General features: G+C 34.4%; 1 protein-coding gene across 1 annotated transcript in view; it reads left to right on the top strand.

The window, feature by feature from the left end:
- Nucleotides 1-2,159: 2,159 nt before the first annotated feature.
- CFTR (cystic fibrosis transmembrane conductance regulator) overlaps nucleotides 2,160-15,292 on the top strand; it is a 160,750-nt gene continuing 147,617 nt past the window's right edge. Inside the window, exons 1-3 of the mRNA XM_021714281.1 lie at nucleotides 2,160-2,171; nucleotides 3,597-3,757; nucleotides 7,381-7,489. Of these exons, the coding sequence (XP_021569956.1) occupies nucleotides 2,160-2,171; nucleotides 3,597-3,757; nucleotides 7,381-7,489 (282 nt within the window). The remainder of the gene's footprint in view (nucleotides 2,172-3,596; nucleotides 3,758-7,380; nucleotides 7,490-15,292) is intronic.

The raw sequence follows: 15,292 nt of genomic DNA, 5'->3' as shown, positions 1-15,292 counted from the left end.
CTCTGCCTCTGGCCTCCTTTGCTGTGCTCCCTCTGCAACCCTTGCTGCCAGTGTTCAGCCAAGCACTGCAGCGGAGAAGCAGAGCCTGGAGCCAGCATTCTCTTCCGCTGCAGTGATGAAACAGAACCTGGAACTGGTAGTCTCTCCTGGCTGCTGCTTCCTAGGAAGTCCTATCCAAAATCAAAGGATGGACACAGAGATATGGAATGCAGCAGAAGCAAGGCTTTTAGATGATGGTCTTGCAAGATTGGGTGTTTGGTGGGCAAGCACCAAATTTTTTTGATTTATTGTGGAGACATGGTCTTGCCATGTTGCTCAGGCTGCCTTGAACCCCTGGGCTTGGGCAATCCTCTCTCCTTGGCCTCCCAAAGTGCTGGGATTATAGGGATGAGCCACCTGTCCAGCCTGGTTTTTTTGGATGGTTTTTTTTTTGGTTTTTTTGTATTTCTAAAACTAGCCTGAGGTGGGGATGGAGAACTCCTTTGGGGCAGAATTGTCATTCAATTTTATTGGTTTAGCTACACTAAACATATTTTTTCTCTAAGATCAGTCTGTGGTGATTGCCAGGCAGCCTAAAATCAATGGGTTTTAGTTAACATAAACCATAAACTAAATTTCTGTGGCTACAAATATAGGTTTACTATCTACCAGGGAATACTAAATAATATTAACAATTATAGATAGCAAACTTGAATCTTTATATTACGGAATTTGGTTTGATGGAACTGGGCTAATGGCATTTTTGATAATCAAAACTATAAGTCATAGTATAAGATAATTTAGTAAAATAGGCACAGGATGACACAGGAAGCTTTAAAAAAAAAAATAACCCACAAATTGTGTTACTTTGAAATGAGCTGGAAACTCATTTATGGGAGTTAGATATGGACCAAAAGAGTTATGTTTATATATTTTTAAAGAGATTGAAGAGATTTAGTTTTTAATTTTTTGGAAACACCTTTTTTGTATTTTTGACAGGTAATGAAATTCTACCCACTTACAAATACAGCGTAATATTTTAATATTTTCAAACATGTTGAAAATGCAATATTTATTAATAGATGGATCACATTTTCCTTTTTGCTAAATTTTCTACAGGTCCCTTTCTTTCCATCCATAGTATTATTACCCTTGTCCTAAGCCTTTCAAAATCTGGCAGTCAGATCTACTGCAAGTGGCTCTTTCTAGCTGAGCTGATGGTTAAATATTCAGGAAATGTGTGACCTGGTTGTTAAACATAGCCATTATAAACATTAAATTGTTTCAACTTATAATTAAACAAATTATATTAAAACAAAGGTAATAAAAACTCAAAAGTTATCATATCCGACTGATTTTACATTTTACTATTATCCATGCTGTTAAAGTTGTTTGTGTTTATTGTCTCTGAAAAGCGTACATACTTTTTTCAAATATCAAACAACTATGTGTTTGATAGTTTGAAAATGGTCACAGCGAGAGTATTTACACCACACAAATTGGCAAACACCATAAGTCACTTTTTGTTTTCTGGAGAGGATGTTGTTAAATATTTGCCTGCACACCACAACACTGCCTACTGTCTACTATTTTTTGTTCACCTTGCTTTCAGGCTCTCTTTTCACTAGCACAGTTCACCATGCTTAATTTTCTCAGGGACAGCTAGCCATGGCAAAGAAAAGAATGAAGTCATAAGAATGCGGATAAATCTAGGCTTTGCCACTTAGTAATTCAAACAACTTTAGTCTTTATGTCAGTTACTGGGATAGTAGGCACCAGGTGGGTGTGTCCACTACAGACACACATCATCATGGCATTCTTTCCTGCTGTGTTCAGACTGGCTTCAACTATTTTCATTATTTTTCTACAGGAAAAATTACCAATGGGTCAGACTGGGAAGTGAAGTCAAAATCTAATAGTCATCTTTTGTTAAAGAAGGCTTTTGTTAAAATGCAATTATTACAAGTTAATGGGGGGAAAAGTGCCATATTAAACCATAGTCCCACATTAGTATCTTAGCAAGAAATGATTGTCGTAATTACTTCATCTGAGAGCTGGGCTCTAATTCAGTTAAGTTTAAATGGAAGTGTAGAGACATCAGGAACCTTGGGTAGAGCCTACTGCAGAAGCTGGAGACCAAGGGAGTGTAAAGAAAAATCTGGACCCTTAGGGTGGGAGCAATGAGGGTGAATGTAAGGGCTATCTGCAAAGTTTTGTCCTGCAACAGTGTCCAAATGTTTGCATTTGGCAAAGCACTTCCTTTTTTTATTCTGAATGGCTTTGCTAGAATATTTTTCCTATTGTGAGTTTATCTTGCTTTCCAGTTATTGCTAAACACTCCCTTTTGATGTTGAATGTTTAATATGCATGTTGATACATTATCAAATAAAATCTCAATGATACAACATTTTGGAATTCTCTAGAGAAAAGATGCTGAGGACAAAAACATAAGTTTGAGAATCACTAAATTAGAGTTCAATTCTTTTTTAAAAAAATACATAAAATATTACCTGACAAAGCTCCCATTCTCTTAACTTTCATTTAGAAATTTCTCTTTGTACATGATTTATTAATTTATTTTATAATTATTCTTCCTCTCCCTCGTTTCTCCTTTTTCTTCTTTTTAGATTTTCTTTTCTTTATGAAGATTATTCTACCGTAAGCTCCATAATTAGAAACTGTGTTTTTGATCACTGGGGTATCCTGTAGTGATTTCCCATACCAACTTCATTAATTTCCATTATAAATTATTATTTATTGATGCCTAGAGGCTATGGGGTGAGGAGTCAAAACCTAAGAAAGTTATAATTCTCACCCTGAAATAATGATTCAGACATAATTAAGCAAACAAATTGATAAAAACTACTCACTAACTCTCTAGCTACAGTCTATTCTTTCCTTCAACAAATAGCTAATTGCTGAATACCCTATGCACAGTAACAAAATTATATGTGTGTTGACTAAGTGTCTGTCTTATCATTTAGAGTTCATCTTATATTTGAAGTGGTAGAGGCTGGACTTTAGCAATTTGCTGTAAACTCTTAGTATATGGTTATTTGGGGGGCATTTTTTTTTTTTTTTTTTTTGAGTTGGAGTCTCACTCTGTCGCCCAGACTGGAGTGCAGTGGCCGCTCCTGGCTGCCGCAGCCCCGACCTGCTGGGCTCTGGCGATCCTTCCACCTCAGCCTTCCGAGTAGCCGGAATTGCAGGCGTGTGCTACCACGCCCGGCTAATTTTTTTTATTTATTGTAGAGATGAGGTCTCGCCTGCCCAGGCGGGTCTCGAACCCGCGGGCTCAGGCAATCCACTCACCTCAGCCTCCCAAAGGCGCAGGATTACAGGCTGAGCCACCGAGCCTGGCATGGAGGGCATTTTTAAAAAGTAATTATTTGAATATAGAACATTTAGCAGTTTTTTTCCCCTCTGGGAAAGACTATGCCATTATTCCCAATCCTGACAAAGTTACAGTCACATTAGTTCAGAGGTGTATGTTTTATATACAGATGTATCCTATAAGATATGAAACCTGGTATTTATATAAGTTGACTTATTTTATTCTTATATTTATATACATACTGTTTTTCACATGTCAGAAAATTTGAATAGGTCTATATTAGAGACCAAATCAAGTGTATATCTGTTTCTCTTCCTCTTCTCTTTATTTTAGCTGGACCAGACCCATTTTGAGTAAAGGGTACAGACAGCGCCTGCAGTTGTCAGACATATATCAAATTCCTTCTTCAGATTCTGCTGACAATCTATCTGAAAAATTGGAAAGGTATGTTCATGCATATTGTTTATTAGTTTAAGAGAGAAATTCATATTATTAATTATTTAGAGAATAGAAATCTGACATATTTGAGGACTTAATTCTTACATTTAAAATAGGAACATCTTATTTTCTGCTGAAGTCTTGACCAAGTAAAGAATTAAACAATGTAATAATGAAATAAAAAATTATTTTCCTGAGAAATGACTTTTTTCCTGAAAAAATGTGTATTTTAATTATGAGAATTCATTTGTCTTTAAAAACCATGAGGTGGATTTTGTGAAGACTAAATTGGCATCATTATGAAGCAAATTATGCATGTTTGCTTTCAAAATCTTAATATGTAAATACAAATGTACTTCCTGAGAAGTCTTAAGCTATTGGCTATTGGCTATGAAAATGTTTGTATTTTATACTTTTGGTACTATGCATACCACGTAGAGTATCTCCTCTTAACACTCTGAGAGGAAAGCAGAATATATCCATTCTACAAAAGAACAAGCTGAGGCTCAGAGTGATGATGTAATTTACTAGCTAATGAATGATGGAGCCATGATTTCCACCCAGGTCTGTACTGCCTACCTCTCTAGAAATAGTATTTGCCACCATAAAGAATTTTTTTGTTTTTCAAGAGTATTGGTTAGAACCCTTTGGTTTACCAGAGACAGAAACCCAGTTAACTAGTTTAAGTAAACAAAAATAGGAAAATAACTGACTCATGAAGCCTGAACTGTGTTGAAGGCTCAGGTAGAGAACTAGCCTCAGGGACTCAGTGATAACCAGGGACTCAAATGACACCTGGTGACATTTGCCTTGTGCTGGCTTTATTCTCTCAGAACAACTTCCTTTATGCAGTGGGTCCTCAGTTAGAACTCTGCTCATATCTCTACAGAGCACAGAGGAACGAGCCCTTTGTTCTTGACCAAATGTGAAAAATCCCAGAGTCTCTTATCTCTTGGACTACTCACAGCCTACCATGAACTAGACTGGGTCCCATACCAGCTGCACAGGGTCTGATACCAAATAAAAGGGAAAGAGAATGGAGGGCAAAAAGTAGCTACTGAGCTATTCCACCCAAGTAAAATAGTTGTGTAGACTTACAATTTATTTACCTTATTTTAAATTCATTTCCTCTTTTTTTGACTTTTCAAGGCAAATTAAGATATTAGACTTTATTTTTCTTGATTTTACTCAAAGAATTGGGCTAGTGGGAGCAGCAGATTCACAATTCCAAGATCAAGGGCCAATTCCTATTATTCAGCATTTGGTGTGTATAAATGCCATGAGGCAGGGATATTTTGTTTTTCATTGGACTTGATCTTTGTTTATGATGTATACCTGAGTACCTAGAATACAGTCTGGCATATAGTATGTGATCAATAAATATTTGTTGAATGAATGAATTATTGAATGTGAAATAGCTAGTGTTACATAGAAACCTGTAACATTGCTGGAGAGATAAAAATATATAAATGTAATTCATTGTAGGTATACTAGCAAGTTTAAAATAATATAGCAGATATTGAATATCTACAATTGGATGCTTTGGTAAAGATTAATCAGAGTAAGGCTGGGTTAATTGGAAAATGTGTACTATGGATTCATTTTTATTTATGGCCAAATAGAGGACATTCATCTGAAATTGTGGAATTATCTGGACCAACATTTTTTTTTCTATTCAGTTTTCATTGTTTCCCCCATTTTGGTTCCGTTTTAAAAATATATCAGTTTTGTTTCAATTCAACAACCCTACTTCACAAGTCCATAAATTCTACCTTTATTATTTTTGTTTTGTAGTCTCTCTTCTTCACCCTGTTATTAACTTCTTTTCTCATAAAATTGGTATTTGGAACTTATTGAAACATTTTGTACCTCTGCAACCTTGGGAAATGACCCTGGTCTCACATTTCATGACTGCCTTTTTGGCCAAGGGCCTCAGGTGGCTACCATGTGGCTGAAGAACATCTGGATTAATTTTGTGGCCATGGGGTGGAATTCTCTATGTTATTGCAGTGTGCAAACCAGGCATCCATTCCATTATAGAAAAGATATGAACTTTATAAGTATGGAACTACTTTCCTTCTGATTTGGGACTGTTATGCACTGCTAGAACCATACCACCTACACTTGCTGTTAACTACTTTTCTCAGGCTACAAATTATTCAAGTTTCACTCATTAAAAATAAATAATAAATTAAAAATGTGTCACTACCACATTTTTCTTTTGTAGCTAGCATTTCTCGACTCTCCTTGTCTCTCCAATTCTTTACCTTTCATTTACACCTCAGCTCCTGAAGTGTGGTTTCTACTTCTACCATATTCCTAAACTACATTCACTAGGGTCACTAGAGACTTCTTACTTACCAAATATAATGACCATTTCTTCACTTTGAAACCATTTCTTTGGTAAATGTATCCACCTTTCTTGGCTTTCCTAAATGACACATTTCTCCTTTTGATGGAGAGGTTAATTTTACTCTATATTTAGCTTCTTACTTTCATGCCAGTCACCAGATGTTATGGATGGGAGGTAAGCTGCATGTATAAGTGAAAGGTGAGGAAGAGTATGGGGAGAAAGATAGATGGGGAAGAGTAATTAGGCTTTATAGATAGGCTCTCATTAGCAAGCTTCTGGGGGAAGCCAAGATCCATGCATGGAGACTGCCATGCTTGTCTTCAAATCTCAGTTGTGTGTTCTTCCTTTGGAGTAACAATATCATGTTTAGTTATAGCAATGGGAATAGCCATTGAAAATATGCAAAGCCTTTATCTAATCCTTTATCTAGTTCTTGCTCGTGGTTCATGAAATTTTTCATCCCTGAACAGTTTGAAAATTAAGATGAGGGTAACATTTAGAGATATTTAATCCCTTTGTAAAGAGAAAAAGGGCTTTCATTAAAGATATCAGTGGCAATAACTCAATAAATCAGCTAATAATTCTATAGTACTTAAAAGAAAACAAAAAGTTTATTAGAGGTTAGCCAGTTTATAGACTATTTGATGTTTATTCTTACCAGGAAATGTATGATTTTATCCTGTTCTCATTTTCCAAAGACTTTTTCTCTAACAAATGATTTTAGTAGTTGAAAATAAAATTTGATATTTATTTCTTGCCTCTACTTTTAAAAACAAAGTCTAACAGATTTTTTTCATGTTAAATCACAGAAAAAGCCACCTGACATTTAAAGTTGTTTTAGGTTTGACAGTTGAATCTCATAAAATCTGCCACAGTTCTAAGCAGATAAAGATCAATGAGTGAGGGGAAAAGATGTAGAAAACTTATGTGTTTATTTCTTTTACTTTTTTCTAGGCACAGCAATTGGGTATTCATGAGTCTTTATTTGTCCACTCTTGTCATTGCTTTTTTTTTAAGAAACACTTTTCTTTAACACATGCAGTGTGGCCTTTTCATGAAATCAACTTGTAGAGTGATATATGATAGAACATTGAATACTGCCAAATATCTGACTGTGCAGCTGGTACTGGAGGGTTTCAGTGAGGTTTTGTTTCTGTAATCACTTGGGTTAATCTCCTTGGATATACTTTCATGAATCAAGCTATGTTGAGGGAACTAGGGTAGCTCAAATATTTGAACATGCAATTTATTGGTTTCACTTTTTATTCTTTTGCAGAGAATGGGATAGAGAGCTGGCTTCAAAGAAAAATCCCAGACTCATTAATGCTCTTCGGCGATGCTTTTTCTGGAAATTTATGTTCTATGGAATCATATTATATTTAGGGGTAAGGTTCTCACTTATTCATTATGGGTAAAATGAATATATTCATTTTGTGATTATAGAAGGATTAAGGCAATCTAATGAACAGATACAAAAGTATAAAGGACTACTCCAACTCCAAATGCTAAGAAATCACCTAAAATTCTAGTAAGGACAAGTATGAATTCTTTGGAACTAAGATGTCCTGGAACATGAGTGGCAATTTACAACTTAAAATGGGTTTGGTAAAATAAATTGCTTGTTTTTAAAAAATTTTTTTGTTATTATTCCAGATCACATTATTTTACTTGTACATGAAATTACTGGTACCTTTATTTTCCTTTATTCAACAGGACAATGTCGGACAATGTCAGGAGAAGAATTAGGTCAGATTCAACGCATATGAATGTTTATAATATTTTGAAATCATACATGCTCAATTGCTTCAAAAAAAGGAGCAAAATTAAAAAATTTGGCAGTGGGATACTCTTGCAATGTATTTTCTCAGTATTCTATATCTTAATCGGTGTGAAGAGTGTAGCATGCCTGAAAAACCCAGGCTTTGTAGTGTTTAAGTGCCTTGGATGTTTCCCAGTTGCTGTCAAATGTGACTCCAATTTATTGTTTTCTGCTTCTTCAGAGCATCATTTAAATCTTTGATTGTAATCTGTAAAAGAGATGACAAGTTGACAACTTATGCCATCTTCCAATAAAGGCTGTATACAATATTTGCTTTGTTACTTACCATATGGACTGACTTGTATTGTCTTCATATTGATCTTTATGTCTCAGAAAGTTAACAGTGACACATGTCTCTTCATGTAATGCCATCTGAGTTGTATTGCTTAAAAACTTTTAATTCATACTCTTCAAGAAAAATACATTAAAAAATGTATCTTGCTAGCCAATACACCACCAGGGAACCTTACTAAATAAAAAGTACAATCCCATTCACAATAGCCAAAAAAAAAAAGGAAATACCTGGGCATCTTCCTAACCAGAGAAGTGAAAGCCCTCTACAATGAAAACTACAAAACACTGCTCAAAGAAATTCAAGAAGATACAAACAAATGAAAAGATAATTCATGCTCATGTATAGGAAGGATCAACATCGTTAAGATTTCTATCCTGCCAAAAGATACAGATCCAATGCAATATCCATTAAATTACCAACATCTTTCTTCTCAGACCTAGAAATGACAATACAGAAATTCATATGGAAACACAAATGACCACAAATAGCAAAACAATCCTTAACAAAAGAAGCAAAGCAGGAGGTATCACACTTCCAGACTTTAAACTTTAAGGCTACAATAATCAAAACAGCCTGGTATTGGTACAAGACTAGGCATATGGATCAATGGAACAGGATAGAGATTCCGGAAGCAAAACCTCAATTTCTCAACCAACTCATCTTTGACAAAGCCTCCACCACCAACCACTGGGGAGAGGAGAACCTATTCAGTAAACGGTACTGGGAAAACTGGCTGGCCAAATGCAGAAGATTGAAACAGGACCCCTACCTATCACCATACACAAAAATCAACTCCAAATGGATCAAAGACCTAAATGTAAAACTTCATATAAGAACCTTAGAAAATGTAGGAGACACCCTTATGGAAATTGGAACTGGCAGCCAATTCCTGATCAAAACCCTAAGTGCCCATGCCATAAGAGATAAGATAGACAAGTGGGACCTCATTAAACTGAGAAACTTCTGCAAAACAAAAGAAACTATCAAGAGAGTGGGGAGACAGCTCATAGAATGGGAAAACATATTTACCAACTGTGTATCTGACAAAGGTCTTACATCCAAGATCTACAAGGAACTCTAATGTGCCAAAGGAAAAAAACAATCAGCCCCATTAAAAGGTGGGCAAAAGACATGAATAGACGTTTCTGAAAAGAAGACATACGGGCAGCCAACAGACACATGAAAAAGTGCTCAGCCTCACTCATCATCAGAGAAATGCAAATCAAAACCACACTGAGATACCACCTAACCCCAGTAAGAATAGCCATTGTTACTAAAACAAACAACAGCAAATGCTAGCAAGGATGTAGAGAAAAGGGGATTCTTCTACACTGCAGGTGGGAATGCAAACTAGTGAAAGCCTACTCAGAGAGAATACTGGCTGTGAAATGTAGTCAGACTAATCCTGGCAAAGGAGCCCCTGAATAAATGTGAGAGAAATACCACTGAGACTAAAATGTGCCTAAGGGTATCACAGAGTCCCAACATTAACTTAACTTTCTACTCTTTTCTTTAGTATCCCCTCCTGAGACTTCCCTGGAGAGGGGCAGATGACAGGTACTTGAAGAAGGCAGAGCTATAGCTAAGAGGGACTCTTTCTCCTCCAAGACTGCTGCAGGGGGAGAATGTTCCATTTTTTCCAGTAGAAACATTGCTGTACAGATTGGTTAGGTTTTTAGATACTGTTGGAACAGAAAGTTACATCAAGATCATATTGCATTAAATGGGCTTTTTTTTTTTTTTAGCTCCTTAATTAGTACGTGAACCAGTACGATGTAGAAATCCAACACCATGTTCAGTAGAATAATGTGTCCAAGGCAAAATTTATCTCCTGTCCTTACAAGTGAAATTTTGGAACAAAATCAATTTGTAAGTTAGAAACTGCCTGTGATTATGTTTTTGCAAGTTAGGCTGGATATGAGGGAATGAGACATGAATTCTGTTATTCCTTTGTAGGAACATGGTTCATTTTTCATTCTTATAGCTAACTAGTGTCTTAAATTGACTGATGGATATAATGTAGTAAAGCAAAGTAAAATATATTCTTATATATTCTTTGGAAAAAATATGCACTCAAGTACATATTTTTCCAAAGGTGCAACATTTTTTTCACAGCTCTTCTGGGATATGCTTATGCCTTCATACCACAAACTTGTTTTATGATCTTGGGCAAATAAAAAAACTTGTCTGAACCTCAGTTTTCTTAAACTGGGTGACGGGCAAATTGTCTAAACACCGTTTGTCTTAGTTTCTTTATTGTAAAGTGGAGAAACTGATAGCACATATTTCAGAGTTGCTGTGAGAATTAAAAGTTAAGTACATTGGACAGATTTTGGTACATAGCAAGTGCTTCTTATATGCTATATGTTAGCTATTACTATATATGTGTGTGTATATATATTTATTTATTCATTTTCATTCGGAATCTCACTCTGTCGCCCAGACTGGAGTACAGTGGCATGCTCACAGCCATCACAGCCTCAATCTGATGTGCTCAGGTAATCTTTCTGCCTCAGCCTTCCAAGTAGCTGGAACCACAGGCATGTGCCACCACATCTGGTGAATTTTTTTGATTTTTTATTGTAGCGATGAGGTCTTGCCATGTTGCTCAGGTTGGTCTCGAACCTGTGAGCTCAGGCAATCCTCTTGCCTTCGCCTCTGAAAGTGCTGAGATTACAGGCATGTGCCACTGTGCCTGGCTATTATATATTTTTAAATAGACACTCTAAGTGCACACATACTTATATTATTTTTAGTTACTTATTTCTTTATATATGCTATAAGCAAATCTTGAAGCACCAATTTGATTTTAATAGAGCACAGGAAAACATTTTTCTAATGTTTAAAAATGATAGCTAGATTTAAGCATTACTTAAGAAATTAAAATTAATATTTTAACACATCTTCCATTTTTGTATTTTCTGGACAAAACCTATTATTGCTATCTCAGCAAATCCAATAATCTTTCTTATAAAACATGAAGAACATAGCTTAGTTTTCTAGTGAAGATGTTACCAATAATAATTAATGAAGTCAGTAAACATTAAAAGGAAAATTGCAAAAGCAAAACATTTTGAATTATGCATTTAATCTAAAAACATGATTCAAAGGTAGATTTTTGAGATTCTGGTCTTAGTGTGGGGTAACTATATTTTTGCAAAAGCTGCAAACATTTGTTGCAAAATGAAGGAAATATTTAAAAATAAATCTCTTGGCCAGCCGCAATGGCTCAAGCCTGTAATCTCAGCACTTTGAGAGGCCGAGGCGAGAGGATTGACTGAGCCCACGGGTTTGAGACCAGCCTCAGCAACATGATGAGACCTCGTCTCTACAATACATCAGAAAATTAGCCGGGCATGGTAGTGCGTGTCTGTAGTTCCTGCTACTTGGAAGACTGAGGCGGGAGGATCTCCGAAACCCAGCAGGTCGACCCTGGGGGGCCTGTGAGTATGTCACTGCACTCCAGCCTAGGCGACAGAGTGAGACAACTCAAAAAAACAAAAATCAATTCTTTGGTGGATTAAGCATGAATAGTTTTTATTTTAAAGCAGGATATAAAAAAATTCTCCTTTTAGCATTAGTATAAAGTCAGAAATTACCATCAGATGCTAGTGTATCAAGATAAACAAAGGTTTTGATATTCATGTTTACCCTGTTATAAGCAGAATCATAAGCCTTTGCTTTAGCATATGAGTCACTGTTCTTTGTATCTTATGATAAGTTCTGGGTATATTTGTGTTTACTTTTCCATTTTTTGGTTTGCGTGTTTTCTTTTTATTGCTTATTAATTCTCATAAGTTATGTGCAATTTTTATTGCAATTTTAATTATCCTTTAGGTATTTTTTCTGATTATGAAAATAATAAAATAATCAAAGATAAATTTGATGTTTATCCTTCAGCTTTTTTCCCCCATGGAAATTTATACCTAATAAAGGGGAGGGATGATTATTACTTTATATAACATGTTATAAATCTGCTTTTCCTCTTAATGTACTGTGAATGACTTTAATGTCATTAGATGGTTTTCTACCTAATTATATTTTACTTATTTATTTATTAAAATTTTTTTTTGTTTTCCATGGTCATTCAGGGTCAACCATCTAATTATTTTAATGAATCATATGTTGTACTATTGATTATTTAAATTCCATTTTTTTCATGACTGTAAAAGAAATCCTTCAATACACATGCCTTTAAAAGTGAAATCTTGGCAGATTTTCAACTAAGTGCACAAATACAAATAAACTGCCTTCCAGAAAAGATGTACTAATTTACTTTCCAGGACTAAACTATGAAAATTCAGTCCTTACAAACAATAGATATTATCATTTTTAAAATGTTTTCATGTCATGGCACATCAAGGGATTATTCTCTACTTTTCTCTCATGTGAAATGTTCACAAGCAAATCTTAATGCTATCCATTACTTGATGTAAAGCAATAAACAAACTACTGTTTGTGTCCAATAAAACGCTTTCAAATTCTTAAGTGAAAAAGAGCATATTATTATTTTCATTTGCATTAATTTTGCTTGCTAGTGAGTTTAAACTGTTTTTATATATTCTTTATTCATTTATGCTTCTTTTTTGTGTGTGAATTGCCTTTTCTTGTTCTTTATTTGCCTCTTTCTAATTGATATATGAGAGAATATTTTCCCCAACCTGTCATTTGCTTTCTGATTTTGTCTACTGAGTTTTTGTTTTTTAACTATCAGAAGTTTTAATTTTTTAAAGATTTCCTGCCAAATCTATTCATTTTTTTCTTTGTTTGCTGTTTTGGCATTATCTTTTTATAAAGACCCATGGTGGTCAAATAGTATGCAAACATATATCTTTAAAAAAAATTATTTCATCCTTTACTTTAAAATATCTGATCTATCTGAAATTTATTTTGGTATATGTATGAGATAGAAATTTAATTTTTAAAATTTTTAAAAGATGAGCATTTAACTTTTCATCACTTATTATATAATCTACCTTTCTCCATTGAATTCAAATGCCGTATTTTATTGTATATTAAATTGTTACATATGCTTAGACATGTTCCTGTACTTTCCAGATAAATCTGTCTATTTCTTTGTCATGTCACAGATTATTATGACTTTGTTTTAATATCCAGTAAGGTAAACCTTCTTACACATTATTCTTACTCAAATGGTTTTCATTGACTAATTTTTTTCCAAGTGAAATTTGGAATCATTATTCATTGATTCAACAAATACATGTTCAGTGGATACTCTGTACTAAGTATTGTGCATAGTGTTGGGATTGTTGCAGAAATTAAGATAGATGATCCCTACTCTTATGGTGCTAAAAGTTTACTTCAGAAAGATCCACTGCATTTTTATGAAGAATACATTAATTTTATTATATAACTTGGAGGAGAATGTAGTCTTTGCAATATTAAGTTTTTCATTTTAGAAAGTTTGAAGTTTCTCCATTTATTTGAGACTTTAAAAATATGTCTCAATAATGTTTTGTAAAATGTGTATTTTAATATGTATATATAATATATCTTATTGGTATTCTAATGTATCTTTTATTATATTGTTACTATAAATGGGATACTTATTAATTATCATGTTTGATATATAGGAATGCATTTTCTTAGCATAGCTATTTTTTAAACCCCTACCTAGTAAACTTTTGATTCGCTTAAGTTTTTTATATAGAAAATTGTATTCTTTGCTGATAATTATACTTTTTACTTCTTTCCAATATTTTTACCTTATTTTTCTTATTGGGTTGCATTAACTAAAAGTTCCAGAAACATGCTAAGTGGGAATAATAACCAGTATTCTTCTTCTTGTTCTTCCTGACTCTACAGGCAATGCTTTAAAAGTTTTATTATGGTATCAGTTGTTTGGAGGAAGAAATTTTTTCTCAGGTTAACAAAGTATCTTTATATTCAAGTTTATTTAGGACATTTATCAGGAACAGATATTGAAGTTTTATTAAATTCCTTTTCCGTTGTTATTGGGATCATCATAGGTTCTTCTGTAGTCTATTGTTATTTAATTAATTTCTCAATATTAAACTGTACTAGTATTTCTGGGATGAAAACTTATAAAGAACTGTGTTTTTAAAACAAGTGGAGATGATGATGATGATTTTACTGTGACCGCACACACAATAGAAAACAATGTAGTCTTAGAAGTTTTCAACTAATCATTCAACTTATATTAGAAACAGTTAGGCTTTGGGTTTAGAACTCCAAGTTATCTTGGAATTAATTCATTTAATGTAATTGCAACCCTGAGTCCAGTTTTCTATTTTCTCCTGAACTTTCCTTCATAGTCTGAATATCCAGAGTACGCAACACTTCCCTGTCTGACCCTGTCCTAGGTATGCAGGTATGATAGAATGGATAAAAGATTTAGACTTATCTGTAGTAACTTCAAGCTTTGGTCTAGAAGATCCCCTGAGAAACTAGATATATCTCATAGAGGGTATTTTAGGCTTCTGAATTTTCTCTGGGAAGCTGACCTAAATTGAGACCCAAGATAATTCCCACCAGGAATGCAATCGCTTGAGCTATTTTCTAATCTGAGTCTTTCTAACTAGATGTCTTCTGAACTCCCACTGTTCAGACCTGCATCTCTCTGGGTAGAAACATCAATGGTCCTGGCAAGATGTGGGCCAGGACAAATACCCAAGTAATTCTTGGCCTCTGCCATTGAACTCCACAGACTCAGATCATATAAACATAGATGACAGCGCTGGAGGAGACCATCAAGACCATCTCCATCTCTCAGTTTGTCAGTGAGAAAAACTTCAGAGAAGGGAAGTGACTTAGGTGAATGAGAGATGTAGGTAATGTTGGGATAAGAACTTGAGATTCATAAATCTGAATTTAGTATTCATTTAATCATCAGGCTGGCTCACACATTGTTATCAGTCTTCTATTATTAAAGTGAAGCATTAAGTCAATTCTGTCTTGATTTGTATTTGATAAAAATAATAAACTTTAACTATCCAAACAATTTTACATTTCTTTCTTATATGCAAATCTCAATTTACTTATATTATTTCATATGGTAGCAAATAAGAAAATTTCTTGTGTCTCTGAAAATGA

This window comes from Carlito syrichta, unplaced genomic scaffold, assembly GCF_000164805.1.
Source record: "Carlito syrichta isolate Samal-C Ts95f unplaced genomic scaffold, Tarsius_syrichta-2.0.1 Scaffold305571, whole genome shotgun sequence".
Lineage (NCBI taxonomy): Eukaryota > Metazoa > Chordata > Mammalia > Primates > Tarsiidae > Carlito > Carlito syrichta.
This window is presented reverse-complemented; position numbering and strand designations above follow the sequence as displayed.